General features: G+C 35.8%; 3 protein-coding genes across 4 annotated transcripts; 1 reads left to right on the top strand and 2 right to left on the bottom strand.

The window, feature by feature from the left end:
• Nucleotides 1-4,681: 4,681 nt before the first annotated feature.
• Nucleotides 4,682-7,439, bottom strand: APX2 (ascorbate peroxidase 2). The gene is made up of 9 exons (XM_021433554.2): nt 7,208-7,439; nt 6,902-7,076; nt 6,717-6,782; nt 5,918-5,966; nt 5,721-5,803; nt 5,528-5,607; nt 5,282-5,384; nt 5,093-5,151; nt 4,682-4,971 (listed from the first exon to the last, which is right to left on the bottom strand). The coding sequence occupies exons 1-9, from the start codon at nt 7,327-7,329 to the stop codon at nt 4,953-4,955; spliced, it is 756 nt and encodes a 251-aa protein (XP_021289229.1). The 5' UTR covers nt 7,330-7,439; the 3' UTR covers nt 4,682-4,952.
• Nucleotides 7,440-8,819: 1,380 nt separating this feature from the next.
• Nucleotides 8,820-15,270, top strand: LOC110420471 (uncharacterized). Its single transcript, XM_021433794.2, has 14 exons — nt 8,820-8,952; nt 9,776-9,875; nt 9,986-10,113; nt 10,195-10,348; nt 10,497-10,606; nt 10,723-10,806; nt 10,877-10,925; nt 11,027-11,118; nt 11,649-11,787; nt 12,052-12,122; nt 12,203-13,572; nt 13,872-13,979; nt 14,051-14,776; nt 14,854-15,270. The coding sequence occupies exons 2-13, from the start codon at nt 9,783-9,785 to the stop codon at nt 14,644-14,646; spliced, it is 2,994 nt and encodes a 997-aa protein (XP_021289469.1). The 5' UTR covers nt 8,820-8,952; nt 9,776-9,782; the 3' UTR covers nt 14,647-14,776; nt 14,854-15,270.
• A 3,241-nt stretch (nt 15,271-18,511) lies between these two features.
• Nucleotides 18,512-22,681, bottom strand: LOC110420792 (APETALA2-like protein 3). 2 transcript variants are annotated; one of them, XM_021434160.2, is made up of 10 exons: nt 21,924-22,680; nt 21,754-21,779; nt 21,605-21,635; nt 21,403-21,490; nt 21,172-21,317; nt 20,889-20,933; nt 20,674-20,777; nt 20,442-20,578; nt 20,223-20,339; nt 18,514-19,832 (listed from the first exon to the last, which is right to left on the bottom strand). In XM_021434160.2, exons 1-10 carry the CDS (start codon nt 22,448-22,450, stop codon nt 19,575-19,577), a joined length of 1,479 nt encoding a protein of 492 aa, XP_021289835.1. In that variant the 5' UTR covers nt 22,451-22,680; the 3' UTR covers nt 18,514-19,574. The 2 variants fall into 2 exon arrangements, with proteins under 2 accessions (XP_021289836.1, XP_021289835.1); XM_021434161.2 differs by lacking the exon at nt 20,889-20,933 and having other exon boundaries at nt 18,512-19,832; nt 21,924-22,681.
• Nucleotides 22,682-22,944: the final 263 nt, after the last annotated feature.

Here is a 22,944-nt window from a genome sequence, read left to right as displayed (position 1 = left end):
AAACACTGTTGCACTTGAATCTCGTTTGTTTTGTTCCTTTTTTTTAACATGCAACCCTACGCACATGATCTCACAGACATTTCATTCTGGTTCTTCCGGATCCTGTTTTCTCCCACGCACCAATAAGTACGTGCGCTACACTTTCTAGGTGTTGACTCCACATTGACCTGTAAAATTTTGAAGGATTATTATTATTATTATATTTCATAGATCAAGTTCGATGAAACCTCGAATCAAAAGCTTTATTCTTTTTGTTTCATGGGGGTAGCAAAATATACAAACTAACTAAAGTTATTTTCAGACGGTTTATCTATGTTGTTTTCTTTTTTTTCATAAAATCTTCAAATATTGAGTATTATTGAAAAGAAAATATAAGAGAGAAAAATAATATTAATAATAATAATAAGTAATGAAAAATTTAATATTTTGAGAGATAAATAGAAGATATATATTTATATATTTATCATTTTACTATACTAATTAATTAATATCCTAATTATAAAATAAGTAAATCATATGGAATCAAACTCTGAATTGAGAAGAATGATAAGCCAACTTGTCATCAACTAGTCTTCATTTGTCTTTTCTTCTTGTCTTGTTTTCCAAACGAAACATAATTTTCCATCACATGCCGTTTGCATATAATATTGGCATTCAATGACCATGGACAGCGCTACCAAAGGAAAAGAAAACACTACTGCCAAGGAGCGCGTATTCTCACGCGTACTTGAGAGATGGCGTTGGGCTTTACTAGTTCCTAGCCCTGCGGGGAACTTTCGTTTTTAGATGAAGCCTCCGTATTTAGGGAGAATTGCTGTAATCAATTCAAAAAATAAATTCTTATATCTTGATCCTAAAATCTCATTAAAGAATATTTATGCAGATACTTCAAGATTAGTTAAAATTTTATTTTAAAAATTTGTTTTTATTTAATATATTTTTTTATCAAATTTAATAATAAATTAATATATTAATTATAATTATTTTATAAATATCATATTCACAAGTATTTATAAACTCTTTAACCTTTTGCTTTGACATCTCCTATACTGGCATTCTAATATAAATCTGTTCATTATAGCTTTATTATACTTTTGCATTACCATTAATCTCCTCTTGTATAAAAGTTGTGGAGTCTAGTCCAGATCAATACAATTAAGAAAGGACAATTAGTGATAAAGAAAACAAGCTCATAAACTAAAAGTAATATTATAAATTATAATCATTTTTGAACTCATTTAATTTAGAAAAACTGTTGAGAACAATGACTGATGCTAAGCGTAAGAGGGTAAATTTGTCAAAAAAACAAAAATAAGGGTTCAATCCTGAAATTTCAGAAACCAAGGGCCTCTAAAGTAATACTGTAAAGCTTTAGGGGTTTCGGCAAAATAAAAACTAGTTATTGCTTTTTAATAATGCAGCCATTCTTGGACTGACAACAAAAAGAGTCATGGCCTAAATTATAACTTAGTATCCAGCTTTAGAAATCCACGCTGGAATAAGGGTCATAATTCATAAACTTCCATGGTCTGAACCGGATTGACCGCTAATCGAAATCAAGTGGGGGGTGTTAGTCTTATCAACCGTTGATCAGAGGTCAACTCGTCAACCTTCCACCAATGATTACGAGAGTGGAGACCACGTTTATTTATTCCAACATTTGGCCTACGGTTGAACTTGAACTTAGTCATTCTTTTCTCCCTAGCTTTTTTTTTTTTTTACATAATTATTATTTAAAAACTTTTAGACCATTCGATGTGCAATTAAATAATTAAATGTCATATCCTAATTTCACATAGAATAAACGTGAAAATACTAATAACTTAATTTAATTTAATAAAGTTAGAATAATATTTTATATGAATAAATAACTTAATTTTGAATTGAATGTATTTTGATAATTTTACTAAATAAAATTTACAATCTAATTTTCAATCAAAACATAAATTATTCTTATATTGTTAAATAAAAAAAATCACATAAAACCATTTGAAACAGATCAAAACCACAGGCGAGATAAGCGGAATTTACTGGTTCCGATACAAGCAAATATTACAGTGGAAATTTTCGTTGACTTCATAGTCTTCAATCATTGTAATCATGAACGGTGACCATTCTTATCCAAAGGCTCTTTCATAAGGGGAATCATTGCCACGAGATGATTCTTCGAAATTCAACTTGATTTATTCATTGCCAATATGATTAAAAGTTGAAACAACACAAAATTGGTAGTACCTAATGTCTCCCTCAGGGAAATCGCACGGGCTTTACAAGGTATTAAACAAGGCAAAGGTAGCTGCCGGAACATGAATCGGAAAAACGCAAATAAAGGGGATCAAGAATTTGATTCCAACTAAAACCATCAAGCTGTCTTTATTTATTTTTAAGTTTAAAAAAAAAAGAAAAAAGTGAAAAAATAATCCGAAAAAATCATCAATACATATTGAAAATATCATATTCACGTCACCATGGGTAAGTTCATGTCATACGAGTTTCGCATGACCATCGAGATTAAAAAGTCAAACAATCTACATTCTTTATAGCAATTGTATTGACCGGCGTGAAGCCAGTTAGAAAATTAAACGCAAAAGAAAAGGATTTGCCATTGACCCCGAGGAATTGTTAATGCCTAGGGGCACTGATAGTGACCTTGATATTTGACTAAACCACTTCATTGAAAAAGGCATTAAGTGTACAATTTTTACTAGACTGAGAGAAAATTGAATTCAATAATACATAATTCCACCAGCTTGGCATTCTGCTTGATGGGTTTTGGCTCCTCCACTTTTGTTTCAGACTTTGAGCAAGATGTGTCATTTCTTTATGAAATTGTTTTTAAGGTGCCTGCCTTTTACCAAAGATAGCTTTGTCCGAGCTTTACAAAAAGATACCTCACCTGCCCTTGTTTTTTAATGCCCTCCACTTTTTTCTCTTTTGATCGTTGGAGTTCGGCCTGGAATCAAATGCTCCAGCCTGGGTCTTTTGATAAATCCACAATGGACACTATTCTTAATCACGAAGTATATTGTTAAAATATAAAGATAAAAAATATATTTTTTAAAATTTAATTAAAATTTACAAAAAATATATCTTTTATTTGATATATAAATACAGTTGTTAATCAATAGTTAATATTTTCGTTAATGTGATGATGTGATAATATTAAAATAATAAATTTATTTTTTATTAATTTTAAAATTTATTATTATATAATTTTTATTAATTAAAAAAATAAAGCTCAAAGGAGATCAGTGCTTTTTTCTTGGGGAGCTTATAAGTGCTTTTTTTTTAATAAAAAAAATATAATAAAAATTGTTAAAATTAATAAAAAAAACAAAATATTTTAATTTTTTTATAATATCTATTAAGGATGTTTACATTTTTTAGGTCAAGTGTCTATTTCAAAAATAAATGAATTTCTTTTAAATTTTAATTAAAACTTAAAAATATGAGATATTTTATCCAAAATAAAAAGAATAAAAATACTCTAGCTAATCAAGGTCATGGGCTTGGTCCTCTGCTACCTGACAGTGTGTCTTGGGCTTTTCTTAATTAAAGGAACCGGCTAACAAATTTTTATATAAATAAAATTTTCAGCTCCATATAAGTAATTAATAGTTAATATAATATATTTTATCTATAATTAATAAACTATAATGGAATAAATGATATGATGGTTTAAATTTGATATATATTTGGGTGAAAGGGATTTGAACTCTATTATTTTTTAAAGGAAGATTATGTACTAACTAACAAGACAAATATTTGAATATATAATTGATATAGTAATTAATTAAGTAGATTTATTTATAATTAATAATAAAAAGAATTTGTTTTCTTTCTCTCTTTTCTCAGTCAAAATAAAGATATTGAATCAAATCAAAAGTTAAATAAAAGTTACAAATATTAGATCACAAAAAGATTTTATACATTTTTTATTATTTTTAAAAGTTACCCGTAGACTAGTAGTCCAGGTTGTAATTATGATTTTTAATTAAGTTAATATTTAAAAGATAAATATGAAAAAAAAATTATTTTTAAAAGTTACTAAAAAATGATAGTTTGTGTTATATTTATTAATTTTAATTAAATTAATATTTAAATAGTTAACCTATCAAATTATAATACCAAATTTAAATTTAAATAATTTTAAAATAATTTTTCAGATAATTTACAATATCGTTTATATTCAAAATGGGTTCAAGCTCAAATTGATTTAAATTCGATTAAAATGGGGATTTCATAGATTTTTTTTTTTTTGACTTCTGCCTTTACGTACACTTGATTTCATGCATCAAATAAGTACTAAGGTGGTATAGAGAGGGACTTAGCCGATCCAAACACAACCTGAAAATAGTGCAATTGATATGCGGACCTTACAACATACACCAAACAATAAAATAACACTTCGTGTTATATTTGATAATTTTAATTAAATTAAGATTTAAAAGATAAAAAATCAAACTATAGTAACCGATTTAAATCAAATAATTTTAAATTAAAATCTTGGATGATTTATATTTGAATAGATTTGATTTTTTTGGATTATTTTATTTCGAATTTGAAATGAATCAAATTGAAATCCAAATTTCATTGTCTTCTAAAAGTTTTGAAATTTTATAAATTTTTTATTTTTTAAAAAAATTTATAATTTCATCTTTATTATATTTTAAATTTTATAATTTTTCCCCAAACATGAAATCTTAGCAGGGCCCACTGGAGCTTACTACATTCATTCAAACTAAACATACACCAAACGGAAGCGATTCTTGGTCCCAAATGCTTACAGAGACAGGACCATAACCGCAAAACCACAACACAAATTTTGCATCAACGTGTTTATCCAAACGACTAGGACTCATAAACGATAGTCATAGTACTGTTTTGTCTGAAAATTAAACATGACAAAATCAGAACCCAGACAACAGCTTGATGTTCCTTTTGGCAGTCTCTTACTCAGCATCCGCGAATCTAAAACAAGGTCAAAGCCAATTGTTCAACTTACGCAGGAGGCAGGAGAAGATATGAAATGCAAGAAAAATTCTAGGGGATGAAAGGGGGCTTTGGTTTATCTCCCTGCCCCCGTACTCACCCAAGCTCTGAAAGCTTTAAATGAGAGTCGGCATAGTCAGCAAAGAAGGCATCCTCATCCTAAAGGCAGAACACCATGATCAACAGCTCAATAATTTTAAACTTTTGAATCATGTAATGGGAGTAAATTGATTGACTAGAGAACTACTGGATTCATAACAACAAACTGGAAAGACATGATGATACTCACCGCAGCATATTTCTCAACAAGAGGGCGGAAGACAGGATCCTCCAAGAGTGCTTTGTCGGTTGGCAACAGGATAAGACCTTCCTTCTCTCCACTCAGAAGTTCCCTGTTGTTCAAACAATAAGTACTCACATCAACAATTTGGTTAATCACCAGCAGTCTCCTTCTATCATCCAACAACGTTTAAACATGGCACCTGCCCTGTAAAAAATTCCACCCAACCTGGGAAAATTAATTAATAGGTCTTACTTGAAATAGGAGTTGTCAAAAATGAGAGGATTGTTGGTCCAGGGTCCCTCAAAGCCAGAGCGCTCCTTATGGCACCTGCCCTGTAAAAAAATCCACAACCTCGGAAAATTAATCTTTATGACACATGAGATATTAAACTTTGAACTGCTGAATCATAATTTTCACTCTGTAATTCAAATGATCATCAGCTCACCAGTGTATGTCCACCAGATAAGGCAACTATGTCTTTATCACTAAGACCCATGTGTCCAAAGACATCTCTCAGATGATCCGAGCCTATATATATCAAAACAAATTAAAGATTAGATACCTCATCACTTTACAATCAGACACCTGCAATTGGTCTTTTTTCTTTTCTTTTTTTAATGATTTGAACTGGAACAAACTGACTTTTGGTGGCCTCTGGCAAACGACCCTCCGGAGGTGGTTCTGTTTTGTCCTGAAAATAAGTATCAAGTTACATAACTAGGTTATAACTAGGAATAATTGATGTTTCAGATGAAAAAAATAAATAAAACCTCTCAAATCTATGCACAGGATGAATGAGTTATGAGCAAACAGGTCAGTCACATATGTGAATGCAGGACCATCAGGTACCATGGCTTGCTCTAAACTTCAGAATCTGGACCACTCCCTGCTCTGCCTTAGCCCTTAAGATCAATTCTAAGCAACATGACAGTTGCATCAATGTAGCTTACTACGAAATCCAGTTTCCTCTTCCACGCATCCATTTACGGTCTTGGTATGGCTAGGTAGACAGGGTTGAGTCACTTCCTCGCTTTGTTTCCCAGCTACCCTTGAATTCATTTTTTTTCCATTTCCCCAATCAAATGCCATGACTACAGCCCGTGCACTTGTCACAGCATCTCATCTGTTCTCACTTCTGATAACAACAGTCATTTAGTTCTATTCTGTTGGAGCAACCAAAATGGTGACGGGACATACTAATTGAAAATCCGAAGCCCATTTCAGCAGCTAAAATATATAGTAAAACATCGTCATGGCATTCTGAAATCTCCTCCTCTAATTTCCAGCTAGCCCCTGTTCTTACACTAGTTCCCTTGATCCTACTAAAACTGAAGGTGTTTTGAGATTGAGAACATCTCGACTATATTAACTTTAGGACTATTACTTAATGATCTATGGGGGTGATCAATAGAGCAAACTAACAAATGGAAGATTCACATACCGGTCTCCCAGGGTGGAAAGGAATCTCAGGCCCTCCCGTTACTTCAACAGCAACAACTCCAGCCAGCTTCAACCAGCAACCACATCAAAGTCAATCAAAACGTCAGTAAAATTAATAAGTAAGAACTAAAGCAAAAGAAAACACTTATTGGAGTTTGATCTTTTAACAAAGATTCAACCAATCACCTGGTAGAAATCTGCATAAGACAAAATGGGAAACTGCTCCTTAATGGGCTCCAAAAGCCTAACAGCTATGTCAAGACCGTTGTTGGCATCATGGGCAAGCTCATCCGGATGCCTGATCGTCCCGAATGGCCCTCCTGTCTTAGTGTTCACATCGAATGTTCCAGCTGAGTGCCATCTGTTTCACAAACACTACAACTCATCAAATCGAAAAAAAAAAAGTATATAAAAAACGTACCTATACATATGTAATAGAGTACAAGCATAAATATAATAAAGAGAAAGATGAAAAGATGAAAGCTTAATTACGCTAAACGGAGGGCGATGGGAGCACAGTGCTTCTCGGCAATAAGTCCCCGAAGCTTTCTCTTACATTTCTGCACCACTTTTTGATACTCTTCGCTCATTGTTGGATAGCACTTCTTTGCCATGCCAACGGTTCTAGTTCAATAATCAACCCGACGATCGAAACGTAACAACGAAAGAAACCTTTAACTGGTTCTAAGTAAAACTATGCTGATTTTAGTAAACAGCTGCGGAGCGTGCTCGAATCGACTAGATATACATGCAGGGGCCGTTTCGGACAAGAAGATTATGGTCATTCAGTTTGGACCGTTGGATTATTTTAATCGTTCGGGTGCCTAGAAGTTTACGTGGACCAATGATGTTTGCCTCTAGAAGGGGAATGTGGTACCAGGACCGATTATTCGGTGCCACGTGTTTTTCGGACAAACTAAATTTAGAAAAAAAAAAAGAGGTTAGGTACTTGTAGTAATTACAAACAGTCACATTTCTTTTCTTTGCAGAAAAGCAAAAGATGGTACCCCGAGATCAAATACGTCACTTTTAGAGTCTTCTCGATACTAGATGCAACGTTATGTTAATCGTAAGACACAAGTACTCATAACTATTATATAAATTAATGTAGCAAAACTTCTTACAATATCATTTTATTTATGATGTGTAATGTCATATTTTTTTTATAATTATTTATTATGATATTTATTTATAACGTATTTCATCATATCATTTATAACATATTTTATTTATAATATCTTTTGACATGTCATTTATCATGTAATTTATTTATAATACCTCCTCTTACATCATTTGTCATATAATTTATTTACGATATTTGTTATATTATCTATTTATAATGTATTTTGTTACGTTATTTATCACATGTTTCAATATGTAATTTGTTCGTAAATTTTTAACACTTAAGAAGGTTAATTTATTTTACCTTTTTTCTCCTAATAACTCCTTTAATAAGTTAAAAGTGAAATATATATAATTTAAAGTTTATTATTTTGTCTTAATAATATTGTCACTTATTTTATATTTATAATTGATCAAAATATGAACATTATTTTTTAAAATTTTTGAATGAAATAATTTTTTAAATATATATAGTAAAGTTTAATTAATTAGAATAATAAAAATTATGAAAACAAATATTGCGTCAGAAGGAATATAAAAGAAAAAAACTCTCCAATCTTCACACTATGTGTAAATTACTTGAATCATCCATCTACAAGTCAAGACAGTGAAAATTTTGTTCCAAGGAAGACAATAATTGAACCCAATCAATCGCTGATAATTACAAAAAGCCCAAGACAGAAAACTCTGAGAAAGCTGGACTAACCGTTAGTTTTGAGGGGGCCAGAAATGGGCCCATTAAAGCCCAAACAACAGGCAATTAACTGCAAAACCCAACGGGCCTTTTGTTTGTCGAGACAAGACAAATCCTATCCTATTTAAAATGACAGCTCAGCGTAACGCTCGGAACGAAACAAACAGGCAATTCCAACTCCTAACAAAAGCCACCCATCCTTTAAGAAAGTTTTTCTCTTTACCCATCCTTTTGTCCTCTCTCTCTCTCTCTCTCTCTCACTTCTCTGTGGTATCTTACACTCTTCAAAAAGAAAACAAACAAAAAGGAAAAAAAAAAGAGGAAAAAACAAAAACGAAAGGTGGAAGCCTCTCCTCTTCGCTCCTTCCTTCTTCTCTTTCCTTTGTCCACAGATTTCCTCTCCTTTCTTCGATCCCACACTGTAAGTCCCACACAATAAGAATACACTCCATTTCGATTTTCGGATCATCCGACCCGAACCAAAACCAACACAAAGAAAAAGAAGTTGTTTTTGAGTTTCGTTTAGACTCGACTGGTTTTGAGTTTCGGTATTTGGGATCCCGATTTGGATTATTTCAATTTTTTTAAATTAATTTATCTGTTTTATTTGTTGTTTATGGACAAGAATGTTTTGATTGTTTAATTATTGTTTCATTTTTTTAATTATTATTATGGTGTTTGATAAACGATTTTTCTTAATGTCTCTGTACGGCATTTGTTGTTTCCATTGAGATTGTTATTGTTTCGTTTGCACTATTTATGGCTCTAATATATTTTTTGGTGGATAAATGAGGTATTTTTTCTGGAAAATGTGAGATGTTTGGTTGATGAGAAAACAGTGGAAAATAAACAAGGTTTATGTTTTAGCGGTGAAAACAGGAAAGATGAATCAGTAATGCAAAAAAAAACTTAACTTAGCTCAAAGTAAGCTGACTTTTTGGCTTGTTGGTTTTGAATTAAAAAACAATAAATAAAAACTAAAGGCTATAATCTTTAAGTGAACTTACTTAGCTTTTGTTTAGTTTTTGCTCTTATTACTTGCTTAGAATGTTGTAGTCAGGGTGTTGCTATTGCAATATTCTTGCAAACCTGTTATCAACGGATTTAGTTTGTAATTACTGCTTCAAAAAGAAATAGTCGCTTTGTATCATCATCATTTTTGAACATGAGATGATTGTCTCTAGAGACTGAGAAAGCACCATTATTGATTCATAATTTTATTGCTAATTTCTGATTTTTTTTAGGGCAATCATGAGTGAAAAGGGAGAAAAAACATGCCCACTATGTGCTGAGGAAATGGATTTGACTGATCAGCAATTGAAGCCATGCAAGTGCGGCTATGAGGTTTGAGCATTATTCTTTACCCAATAGATGAACCATGGGGAATGGAAAACTGTTACTCTAATTTCTCATTTGTACTGTGTTTCACACTCCTGAGTTTTCCCATTCTACAGATATGTGTTTGGTGCTGGCATCACATAATGGAAATGGCTGAAAAGGACAACACTGAAGGTCGCTGCCCAGCCTGTCGTTCAACTTACGACAAAGAAAAAATTGTAGGAATGGCTGCAAACTGTGAAAGGTTGTTATATTTGTTGGGTAGTTAACTATTTGATGTATGCTTAATTGTGTTTTGATGTTGAGGATTGGATCTGCTGAACAGGTTGGTTGCTGAAATCAATTCAGAACGGAAACAGAAATCACAGAAGGCAAAGCCTAAAGTTTCTGAAGGAAGGATGCATCTTAGTAACATCAGAGTTATTAAACGAAATCTAGTGTACATAATTGGATTACCACTTGACCTTGCAGATGAAGATGTGGGTAGCTTATAGATTATTGTACATCTTATTTTTGCTTATGCGTAGGCCTTTTGTGCCACTGTTATTTTTTTCTTTAATCATTTTTTAGTTTTGGATAAGATGTCAGTAAAGGTGCTTAAGTGATAGATTTTCTCATTCCTAGCAGCTTCTTCAGCGAAGAGAATATTTTGGCCAGTATGGAAAGGTTCTGAAGGTGTCAATATCTAAAACGGCAAATGGTGTTATTCAACATTCTTCAAACAACAGTTGTTGTGTGTAAGCTTGTTAGCCATTTCTCCAAAAAATCTTTAAACAAAGTCTGGTCCTCCTTCTCTTCGTTCCTTGTCTCGCTCTTCGTGCTTATGAGACATGCCTCATTGCTTACTGGTTAGGTATGTAACATACTCAAAGGAGGAGGAAGCAGTTTGTTGCATTCAATCTGTGCACAGTTTTGTCTTAGAAGGTAGATCATTGAGGTAAGTTTGTTTGTCTTTTCATGTGTTATTTTTCTATTACTAGATGATGACTAGCTAAAGTTGTTTGCAGAGCATGTTTTGGAACCACCAAATATTGCCATGCATGGTTGAGAAATGTGGTAAGTAATCATATTATTCATCTCCTGTTGAAGTTTCTCTTCACTAAGAAATAACAGAATTTATTTTGCTTGTCAATCTGATGAATGCTTTATTGGTCCAGCCTTGCAACATTCCAGATTGTTTGTATTTGCATGATTATGGCTCTCAAGAAGATAGTTTTACCAAGGATGAAATAGTTTCAGCCTTTTCAAGGTATATGCTCTTTAATTAATATTTGCCTAACTCAGTGCTTGTGTGCATTTTTCTAAGGATGAAATGGTTTCAGCCTTTTCCAAGGTATATGCACTGTTACCGATATTTGCCTCAGTGCACATGTGCCCTTGTTTGCATGTTTAGGCACTATGCATGTTAGAATGTGCATAAGTAACTTAAACTGTTCCTATTTATCCTGTCTAGATCATTTGAAATCGTGCCTCGAACCTTGATCATGTAATGATTTGATATTTTCTTGTAATTTCTTACTAGTAGATTGTATAATTCTATAATGTCATCAAGTGTTTTTTCATGCGACTTTTGTTTATATCATAATTAGAAAATATTAATCATTATAATTTTAAAAGAAGGTCTATGCGCATTCTTTATAATTAAGGACCTTTGTAAGTGGACACATTTTACATTTGAGTATGTGATGCAATTTTCGATTAGCCTGCTGAGTCAGGAGCTTTTATGCTTTCTATTAATAGCTTTATATTGACCTGAATCAATTCGTTATGGTTATAAAGGAGTAGAATGCAACAAACTATTGGTGCCTCAAATAATTTGCATCGGCGTTCAGGGAATGTTTTACCTTCCCCAGTGGCTGAGTGCATCGGTAGCAGCATATCATCATCAGCCAAACCTGTTGCCAAAACTGATTCAAATGTAAGATTCCATATAATATGTTCCACATCCTTCCATCCCAGTCCCAAATGGTATATTTTGTTTCTTTTTATTGTGTTGGATTTTTGGAAAATAATTTTAACATAGATAATTAAATAGAGTGGTGCCTTATAAGATAATGTGATTCAGGAGCTGAGGTCATTAGTATATGTACTAAATATGTAATGATGCATACTTATGAATTAGTATCTATGCAGTGTGTTTTTAATCAACTTTACCTCTTTCTATCCGTTTATCGGAAACCAGAGTAGGGAATCTTGTGTGGATGGTGGCACTGGAACTGGAAATTCTACTGTACTACCTGCAGCAGCCTCATGGTATTTGAAATTTGATCTGTGCCATCCTGGTGTGATGTTCATGTTATGAGTGCTTACTTATTTTGCCTTTCGTGTATCAGGGTCATGCGTGTCTCTGCTAGTTTGTCACCAGTTCCGAATATGTCTGGTTCAAGCACACTTTTAAATAAAAAGCCTGATGCATATGCTGGTCCCCATGTTGCTTCAGAAGTTGTAAGCCCCAAAACATCTACTCATGATGTTAGGAGAACTGTGACAGCTGAAGAAAGCAGTGAAATACATCCTAATTGTAGAACAGATTCTCTGGAGTTTTCTGAAGAGTATCCTGATGGCAATTACCAAAATAGAAAAGTGGACACTCTGACAAATATCATGTCTGCCCCCGTAACTTGTAGGGACCACTTACCTGACACATCAGCTTCAAAGGGCATGGATATTGCAGCACCAACTAACATTGAAAGCTCTATAAACTACTGCTGCAAGTCATCCCATTCATCTGGTTCAGTTGATGAAAGTTTTAATGCTGATCAGGATTTTCAAGATTTATCTTCAATCTGCACCTTGAGCCACACTAAAAATGAGTCTGTTCCTGTTGTTACTAACAGTTCTGTTCCTACTCCTTCGTGTAGTTTGCCTAGATGTCCTAGTTTTCAGGAGGAAACTAATGAGCGGAATGTTAATGCCCCAAGCTTACCAGTGCATAGTAAATCTATGACTACTGAGGACTTACGAGATTTTGATGAGCAGCAACTGAAGGGTCTAGAAGACATCTGCAATCTGCCTTCTGCATCTTGTTCAATTTCTTTGCAACAGAATTTGAGTAAGTCAAGCTATAACACTTGGCGGCAAGGCGAGATTAAACATCAACCTGATCTTGTTCATTCCGGAATATTACCCATGCATGATGAGGTTTCTTTTCCATTGACCTATGAGAACCTAGTCTCATCCAATGGGTTCCATAATTACATAGATGGTTGCTTTGCTGACTTGGATGGGAGCTTTGACTATTCTAATATGTCTGGATCAGGGAATGGAAAATGTATTAATGATATAGCTAGTGTTGAGAACTACACTCCAGACGTAGGAGAAGACAGCATAATCTCAAAAATCCTATCTATGGAGCTGGATCCATGGGAAGATTCATTGACTTCACCAGACAGTTTAGCTAAGTTGTTGAGAGAAACTAAGGAACAGCGTGCTTCTGTTAAACCACCAAATTTGCGAAAAGTAACTGATAACAATCAGTCTAGATTTTCTTTTGCCAGACAAGATGATTTTAGTAATCAAGCATCTTATTGGGATGATTCGCTTGGCAGTATGATGGACTCGAATAAATGTTCTGCGCATCATGATTTTAATGCAATCAATGATCTTTGCATTGATAAATACCAGAAACCTTATTCATTCAATTTTTATGAGGAGTCCAATAATCTGCTCAACAATCATACTATTGTGTCTTCTAAGCTTTCTGGTGAGTTCTATTTAATGTATCACCTTTCTTTTGGGAGGTAATTGGCGGTTTGGAGGATGGGGGTGTTACGTTGGAAGGGCGAATGTCTGCTCCTCTTTTTGTTCTATCGGTCTCTCTAGTTTTAATGTTCTGATATGTAAGATGACAAGTCATCTTAGCACTAATGTTTTGTGATGATGGTGATCTAGTGGATTTATAATTAATAAGTTTTCACTTGTTCATCATAGTGTCTATACATGACGTGTATTTCTATTTTACGTCTAACTATTTCATTGATGTTCTTTCTTTCATTTGCACAGTCTCAAAATCTCCAGCTTCAATCCCACCTGGATTTCCAGTTCCAAGTAGGACACCTCCTCCGGGGTTTTCGACTTCTGCAAGAATGAACTTGGCTCTTGACAGTGCTGGTTTGTGTTTTTTCAACATTTATTTTCTTTTCTATTTTGGCGGACTCTTAACTGTTCTCTTTTCCATCCAGCAAGTCATTTGCTCCAAACTTCTGTAGCACAAATTAATAGTATTGATGGCTCTGGAGATGTTGAATTCCTTGACCCTGCAATACTTGAAGTTGGTAAAGGGGTTTTGGCTATGGGGTTGAATAAATCAGGCTTTGACACAAGGACTTCAGCGCCACACCACAGCAGTTTTGACCGTAACCCAGGCTCTGACACAAGGACTTCAGCTCCACGCCATAGCAGCTTTGACCATGATGCAAGGCTGCTGATGCAACAATCTCTTTGTTCACATCAGAACCAGGCACTCCAAGACCACTCAAGGAATAGAATCTTTCAGTCCGATGATACTTACACCAGGTCACCCATGCTACTGGATCAATCTCCAGCATATAATCCTTTTTCATTCCCACAATCAACAATCCAACAGTTGAGAAATGCTCATATGTCAAATGGCCATGGGGGTAGCTGGAATGAGGGTAGGAGTTTTAATGATCTGAGACTGCCAGAATTACTAAAGAATGGGGGCTTGGGATTTAACAAACTTACACCTAGTTATGAGGATATGAAGTGTCAAGTGTCCAGCTCCTGCAATCTATACAACAGAGGCTTTGCCATGTGAGTAGTAGAGTGTAGTTTGCTATTCTATACTCAAATGCAGAAAACGTCGGACAAATTGGATGACTTGGTGGTAATCAGCTTCCCCTTTTGTCATAAGTTCACGTTCCTTGCATTTGCCGACATCTGTTTAGGTAAGAAGAATATCTGTTTTCTTCAGTCAGTTGTAAAACCGTCCGGAGCTAACAGATCAATTATTTTGTGCTAACAGAGGGAACCTGGAGCTTGCCGTGCGTGGAGTTTAGTTGTGCCTTGGTCAGAGGCAGACCTGCAGGACGACAAACCAGCTCTCAAACTTAACCCTGTGGGGTATGTTTCAACTTAACATCTCTTCATTTAGCTCAGATGCACGTGTAGGTACGCCTTAGTCCCAACTTGCGCCTCATTTCCAGTTAAAGCTGGATCAGAACACCGGTCTCAACGGCATGGGATTGATGTCTAGTGCACACAGAGAGGTGCGCACAGAGAGGGGTTTACAAATGGAGGCAACGGCGGCAGCTGCCCCGATTTAAATGTTATAAATCTTTTTTGTATACTAGGAAGAAATTTGATACCTTATGTGATTTATATCACTTTGTCGTTTAATTTATTTTTGAAAATAATTTTCATATGTTTATTTGAGAAATAAAGATTATATTAAATCAATTTGTTATTCATGTAGCGGGTCTGGGCTTTCTTTCCATTCCTCCAAAATAGGGACGGGTTTGGACAAGAAATCTTGTTCGAATTTAATGGTCGGGTCAGGCTTGGACAAGTACGTAAGTTCTTCAAGTCATGTGTAGGGCTAACCTGACCCAGGAAAAAGGTCTACTTTCAAAATCATTGCCAAAAAAAAATCATGAATCACCGTCGAAGTCATGCACAGCACTATTTCGGCCTTGTCAATGTCGTTTCAAGTTCCCTTGCACCCGTCCCATCGTCCTTCCTCCCCAGCAAATGCCAATTGCCAAACAATCAAACACCTCTTTGTTTCATTTCTTGCTTTGAAGTGCCAAAACAGTACGATTGGCAAAAGCTCATGAATCACGATGTAGAAGACAAAAGAAGTACCAGGACTACTAGCCAGGTCGTCTTCATTCCCACTACAGTAACGCAGTCAGAAATGTATTTGGTACTTGTAGCTGCCCCTTCAAATATGAAGGCACAAAAAATAAAAATAAAACTCACAGATACACAGTTGAAAGCAGGAATGCAAAGGGGCCCAGCTTGACAACGACGTTTCCAAGCCAGTACTCTAAAGTATCCAATGAGAGGTTTAATACTGCCGGGGCCGTATCTGTACGTTTCAGGCTTTCTCCACATTCTATTGCTCTCACCCCCTCAATATTCCTGTTATGAACCTGCATGTTCATGCACGTACTCCGCAAATATGGTTACTACTTTTTTGATGCCAAACTTTACCCCCTGAATCTTTTATGATGGTGCTTGGTTGATTTAGTAGTAAAGCAAGGGAAAAGCAACGTACTCATATGAATGCATTGATACTCGTATCCAACACTTACATCTGAGTTGAGTTCGGGTAATTACATAAGTGCCATTTGAACCTCAAATTGTGTGTACTATCAATTTTCAGGAAGGAAAAGAGAAAAACAAAATCAAGGGGCCTATCACTGTTGCCCCCTTCTTTCTCTCTTCTCCTGGAGAGAAGAAGAGGAATAATGGAAAGGAAAAAAAAGAAACGTGGAGAACATACAAGCTGGTGGCATGGGCTCCTCCATTGTATTTATAGAATACAAGACTTGTTCTAGGGAATAAAAAATTCTTGGTACTATAATCTATACAGCTACAGCAATTCGTTGATCAGGACTCTGGAGTAATGCTTCTCAAAAGCATGTTGGCCTTTATTTTTAGTATCAGTAAAGGAAAACTCAATATGCAATAGAACAGAAAGAAGAAGAATTCATCCTTGCATTAATTTTTCACCCAGATCTGCCACTAGTACAGCTACTAATTTAAAAGGTGAATGTGCAGTTAAAGGTGCATTGCTTATTGTTCTTAAATCTAAGTGATTAACTCATAATTTAGCTTCTGATTATCTTAAACCCAACTTTTCGATTCGTTTAAAGAGACAATTAATCTTTGAGAAGATTAACCGTGTGTTAAAATATTCAAGCCATTCACTAACAGTCATCACATCCATAATAAATAAATAAATAAATCTTTGAAGGTTTATATAGGAGTACGTAAAAGTTTAAAGACCAACTAAAGCAGCAAAGCAAGAAAAACCTTAGCAGAGGCATTCTACTGGTTACCCCACAGCACGTGGAAACCCTAGAAAGTGCAATTATGATATTTTCCTCCGCCAAGTTCCAAACCTAAAACTAAGGGGCAGTTACTGCTGGCAGACCCTACCCCTTCACAATATCAGCCAAACCCAAGGCCTAAAACCAGGAATTTCCATGTTTCAGCGTTTTAATCTACAGCGGGAGTAATACTATGGCCTTGCACACTATGCCCTAGACACCTACTAGTATTGATTTTTGGTCCTTTTACTGCACTGCCAATGACGCGAACAAACAGAAAAACGAAAGTTTTATAAAAGAGTTAGGCAGAAATAGCCCTGTTGTTCTAGCTGCCAAAACAGTGTGGACCACGTGGGTCATGTTGATGCCTTGGAGGACGGTGAAAGCTGTGCATTCTCCCCTCCTGACAGTACAGGGTGGTGCAGTGGCCCAGACGGCAGACCAAAATATCAGCTTGGATATGCATGGAAATTTTCCAAAACAATATCCGTGCTTTGAACTTCTAGTTGTTAACCGTCCTACATCCTGAGTTCCCGTCTACCAAGTAGGTTTTCAGGGATGCATCCTGGAAATTGAAATGAAATGAAAAGAAATGGACCAAACCTATGATTAATCTATTTCTCTCAAACAATAATATACAGACAACTGCTTGTCTCTAGAAAACTAAATGACAAAGAGATTGCTGGCAGATGTATCTATGTGGTGTGATGGCTCATTTTCACAGCTTGTTCCCTCTATTCCCCATTCCAAATACGAAAAAGAAAACAAAACAATCAAAGAGCATTAATTTGATGCAAAGGCCCAATTAAGAAAGGAAAGATAAGTGGATATAAACATTAATGAATGTTTAGTTTAAAGTGGCAGAGTCACTGTCACTGAAAGATAAGGAGACAGCTTCTCCCTGTTTCAGGTAACATTTAGCTATATGTACCGATTTCTTTCAGCTGTACTACTAAATATAGGGTTTTATGCAATGACTAAACACACATTATTTAGGAAAAAGGAGATGGGAGTAATTTAGAACTAATTAACATGTTCTATTCTTGGTTAATATATATAAACTTTATTATAAACAAATTATTATGTTGTGTTATACTATATATAAGTTACAAATTCACACCAGTACATAATCATTAATCAGTCAAAACAATCTTTAAAAATATTAATACTTCAATATTATCGTACAAATTTTTTGTCGGTTCATTTATTTGTTTCGGATGTCTTAAAATTTATGTTTCTTTTTTAAATATCTATACTGATGTCGTTAATATTTATAAAATTTCGTAAAGGTAAAAAAAGAACAAAAAAATTGGAGAAAAATGAAAAATATAATATATTTCTCTATGAGTTAATCATGCATGACTTTCCTAAGCAGAAGGGTGGGTTCCGTGGAGGGTAACCTTTGCTCCCATAGCACATGCATTAAAATCCTAGACAAAATGGGGTGAGGAGGGGAGCATTGAATGGCATTGTCTACAAGGGTTGGGGCGAAGCTAACATCCAATGTGGAAACGGCCTAATGGAATTTGGCACCCTATGAAAACCCGATGGTTAATAGACTGAACCCTTGAACCCTGGACAATAGCCAAGGGCCAAGGCCTTAAATCCAGGTTGGCGTAGAGCCCAACGACAAACCCACAGTAAGAAAGACGATGAAGAGGGAAGGCACAGAAGAGCCGTTGTGAAGCCTGACTGACAGACAAAATTTGAGAGAGATGAGAGAAGCAGCCTGGAACTGGGATAAGGAAGGGGAGAGAAACGGAACTTGATAGCCTGGAATAATCAAAGCTTCCAAACTCCAACTATTTCTTAGATTTTTACATGCAAAGGTATAATACACACCAGGCTTTTCACGCTGCTCATGATACAGAGATTACCATTTTCCTTTTGCAGTTGCAGGTGTACTATCCTTGAGCAAAGCCGAGGAATGCGGAAATCTTATTTATGTTGTTCTTCTTTATTCTTTACTACTTTTGGCTCACAAAAGTCCAAAATGAAGTGCCAGTAAATATTTTCAGTCAGAGATTTCCCCTTTTTCTTGTCTTTCCCCAGCTTGACCAGCTGGCGGGAACAATCCATGATTAGATCCTTTGTCTTAATATAAACAAAGAACACGCCATTTTCACCGAAGTATATGAAGGCTGGGTTAAATTGTTAATGGGGTTGTTGAGTTTTAACCAATTATTATCATTTTGGGGATTATGATTGGATAAACATTGGCGGTTTCATGCCATCAAAGCTTCTGTGAAAACTGAATTTTTATTGTACTATGTGTTTCCTTCACGATCTCCTTTAGTTAGGACGGAACATTGAGAAACAAATGATGCTAAGGGCCTTTAACATCTTCCTTTCCCTCACTGCCTACTGTACTCTAAAGCCTGAAAATATCTTGCCGGCCACAAAATTGATGACGGAAACAAAGGTTTGGAACTATAACAGTAATTCCATTCAACCAAGGCTCAAATCGACCCAAATTTTGATCATGATCATCAAACCAAATGCACCAGTTTGATGAGGCTTTTACATGCGATGATGAACTCGATCAATTGATTTGCCCTTTTATGCACCGCCTTCCATTATATCAATTTCAGTAAGCCTGTAACCCCTTCTAATATTTTCATTGATTGCCTACCCAAACTCTATCCATTCGGTAGAGAAGATATGAGATGGTGGCCATATTCTACCTTACTCAGCTCCGGCAGTAGAAATGGGAGATGTTAGGGTTTGTGATGGCCGGAGGGAAATGGTGGTGGTGGAGGAATGTTGTGTTAGGAATGCGAAGTTGGCCAGCAGCAGCTAATGGGGTAGTAATTGTTGAAGACGAGAATCCTGATGATGCTGCAGTAGGGAAGAGTGGCACTGGATTTGCCCCACCATAAAGGCCTTGGAATTGCCATGCCCAGTTTGGTGCATAATCTCCTTCCATCCTCTTCTCTATTGCTCTTTCCTGCAAACAGAAAAGGACAGTAAATCCTAAAATTATCATATACATCATTCATTGTCAAACGGAAATAAGAAAACACTATCATTGATAATTAAACCTACAACACCAGATTGTTGTTTAGATTACTACAATAACCTCTTCTACAGGTTAGAATTAGTTTTGCTTCAAACTTATCACTTCCATTTTCATAATAGTTCATTGCCAGTGGAAATTATGTAAGGTGGAAGAAGAGTAAAGAATAGAATGAAGTGTATTATTCAGCAATCAGTAGCATTGTAAAATGTTCAAAAATCAAATTTGGCCAAAGAATGAAAGAACCCACTATATTCAAAGCAAAATTCACGTTTATGATCAAACAATTTCAGAGACTAACCACAGAAACGTGGAGCTTACCCTATAAACAGGAAAGAAACTCGGATTTGCACCATTCCAGTTTTGAAGGTGCTTGAATGCCATTTCCTGGCCAAGACTAGGTTGAACCCTCATTGTTGCCGGAACAGAGTTGTCAATCTGAAAAGGAAGAATATAAGCTTTTTAAGCAACTAAGTGCCTTCTACAATCAGAGAGCTGAATTAATCCCGTGGGTAATTTTGAAATTATGATTGACATTACCCTTGCTCCTGTCTCAACTGGCAGGCCATCCCAGCCACGCTGGAAAGCAAAGTTGTCTGAATTGTTATTCTCCTTTAGGGGATCAGATGTGTATGGGGGTGCAATGCCCAAGTTCAGGTCAAGACCTTGATTCCGGCCTGTAACAAGAGGGTTGAGAATTCACTGTACACTGACACTCAAAGAATTGTTTATAAACATATTCACATGACAGATTCCTAAAAACAAATATTACCTCCATTTTCAGATCCTGAGATTAGCTCCCCCTCATATGTGCTAGCCTCAAAGTTGGTAACCGCTTCTCTTCCATTACATTTTATGGCAGCCTTGTCATAAGCCCTGATTTTCAAAGAATCAAAACACAGATAAGGAGAATTGGAAGTCAAGCTGGCTGGGAAATCAATTAATTGATAGTATTACAAGGGAGATTGAATTTATGATCTTAAGGACCTTGCTGCTTCTATCTCGCTATCGAATAGCCCAAGATATATATACCTGCAGGAAAGGAATGTATACTAACCCAATAAAAATCAAAATTTCCAGATGTTACCGTGACCCAATTCATTTATGATTCAACATCCTAGTTTACTTTCACTATTTTAAAACAACATATGCAAGCCATCTTTTACCATTTTAGATATAACAAAATTAAACAGGTTAAAAATTAATATAACTAAATACAACAAACAGAAAGATAGAATTAACAGTCATAAACTAGCCAAAGGGTACTCACTTCTTGCCAAGAAATTGGCCCATTCGAGCTTCCCATCGGCCGCATTTGTGCAATGTAACTCCCCTGTATTTGGAACTTCCTCTTGAAAAACCAGTGCTCTGCCTTCGCAGGATATGCACAAATTCTTCCTTGGTAAAATTACTCATCTACAGAACCAAAAATCTCTTTAAATTAATTCATTGTATCATTTTTCAGGAAGCACAAATTATATTAAACAAATCAAATCCCAACCTGCTTAATATCTTCTTCATAATCAGTAACATTAAAATTAATATCCGCATCAATTCCACGGAACTTGATCGCTGCTCGATCATATGCCCTGTCACCCCACAAAAATTTTAAAAAAGAAATACATAAATAAATAAATAATAATAACCCCGAAAATTTCAGCATATATTCCAAAAATAACCTTGATCCTTATGAGAAATTGTACCTTGCTGCAGCATGCGCTGTGTCAAAACCCCCTGTAGAAAGTAAAAAACAGCCAGATTTTCACAGATTATGATTAAAAACCCACAGTTTTTAAGCCTCTTGAAAAGGAAAAAGAAACAAAAGAAGGATCAAGGACTAAATGCTCCTCACCCAAGTACACTTGTTTCCCACAATCCCTGCATTAAATTAAACGAAAAGGCAAAACAGCCAATGAGAAAACAGAGGAAGAAAAACAAGTTTTAAATACTACAGTTAAGCAAAATTAACTAGCAATAATCAAGGATTGGTTAAGATACTGATAAAAATGTAAAAGAGCTAACCAAATATGAGACTCCCATCGCCCGGTTCTACGATAAAACGTGACGCCACGATATTGAGAACTTCTGGAGCGGGGCCCACGTCGACTCTTCTTCACTTGCGGCTTTAACTGAACCTGCTGTTGTTGCTGAGCTACGAGCCTCCGCTCCGCGGCTCCACAGTGTTGCTCCGAAGCTTCCCGGGACTTACCGAGATCCAGCCATTCCTTCTGCGACGATCCCGTTGACTTCCCGCCACCTCCCTCGACGTTGACCGGGAAAAGCGGGATGGTCCTGTGGTTGTTCTCCGTTTCCTCGGTGGTTTTCAGGATGCCGAAGGAGTAAGCGAACGTGTCGGCGGCAGCGGCGTTAGAGGATGAGTCATCGTCGCCGGTAGTGGTGGTAGTGTCGGCGTTGACGATGGAAGAATCGAAGCTCCCGGAACTTTCCATTTGCTTATTATTATAACCAGAAAAGTCTGGAAGCGCCTCTCCCGCCATCCCAACTGAATCATCACCACCCAGAATAACACTCAAGTTAAGATCCAGCATCGTAACTAAGTTCCCAAAAAAGAAAACAAAAACTGAAATGGAAAACAAAGAAGAACTTGAAAGTATAAAAAGACGAAGAAGAGAGGCTGGGTGGGTGAGTTGCGGGAAGGGAAGGAAGGAGATAATCAAGACAAAGTGAGAGGGAGCATTTGTTTGTTGGCTGGAGGGTTTGGAGGTTTGTGACTGTAAAGGAGAGAGGGAGGAAACAACAATGAGCAAGAGAGAGAAAAGCGGGGAGGGGGCCGAGGGTCGGAGGGGTAGGGGAGGGTCCCTCAAAAGGTAAAGATGAGACGTATGAGGGAACAAGTAGCTGCTGTTTTGCCATTTTGGATCATTTTTCTTTTTTTTTTCTTTAAATTATATTTAAAACCCCCTCCATTCTATGTCTCTCTCTCTCACTCTCACTCCCTTCCTTCCTCTTTTTTCTTAATAATTTTGTTTGCAATGTAAAGGTAGGCATATACACATCAAAATTGAATATTAAAAGACAAAGA

This window comes from Theobroma umbraticum, unplaced genomic scaffold (assembly GCF_002168275.2).
Source record: "Theobroma umbraticum cultivar Fairchild unplaced genomic scaffold, ASM216827v3 scaffold_86.0, whole genome shotgun sequence".
Classification (NCBI taxonomy): Eukaryota; Viridiplantae; Streptophyta; class Magnoliopsida; order Malvales; family Malvaceae; genus Theobroma; species Theobroma umbraticum.
The sequence above is the reverse complement of the archived record's forward strand: the minus strand, read 5'-3'. Positions and strand labels throughout refer to the sequence as shown.

Excerpts from the sequence above, each read along its gene's own strand:
- APX2 (XM_021433554.2), bottom strand. The coding sequence starts at position 7,329 with ATGGCAAAGAAGTGCTATCCAACAATGAGCGAAGAGTATCAAAAAGTG. Across the intron at positions 5,385-5,527 it reads TTTGACAACTCCTATTTCAA|GGAACTTCTGAGTGGAGAGA; the intron begins GTAAGACCTATT and ends TTTGAACAACAG. Across the intron at positions 5,152-5,281 it reads TTGTTGAGAAATATGCTGCG|GATGAGGATGCCTTCTTTGC; the intron begins GTGAGTATCATC and ends TTCTGCCTTTAG.
- LOC110420792 (XM_021434160.2), bottom strand. The coding sequence starts at position 22,450 with ATGCTGGATCTTAACTTGAGTGTTATTCTGGGTGGTGATGATTCAGTT. Across the intron at positions 21,318-21,402 it reads ATGAAGAAGATATTAAGCAG|ATGAGTAATTTTACCAAGGA; the intron begins GTTGGGATTTGA and ends TTGGTTCTGTAG. Across the intron at positions 20,340-20,441 it reads CAGTTGAGACAGGAGCAAGG|ATTGACAACTCTGTTCCGGC; the intron begins GTAATGTCAATC and ends CTTCCTTTTCAG.
- LOC110420471 (XM_021433794.2), top strand. The coding sequence starts at position 9,783 with ATGAGTGAAAAGGGAGAAAAAACATGCCCACTATGTGCTGAGGAAATG. Across the intron at positions 10,114-10,194 it reads ATGGCTGCAAACTGTGAAAG|GTTGGTTGCTGAAATCAATT; the intron begins GTTGTTATATTT and ends TCTGCTGAACAG. Across the intron at positions 10,807-10,876 it reads TTAGAAGGTAGATCATTGAG|AGCATGTTTTGGAACCACCA; the intron begins GTAAGTTTGTTT and ends AGTTGTTTGCAG.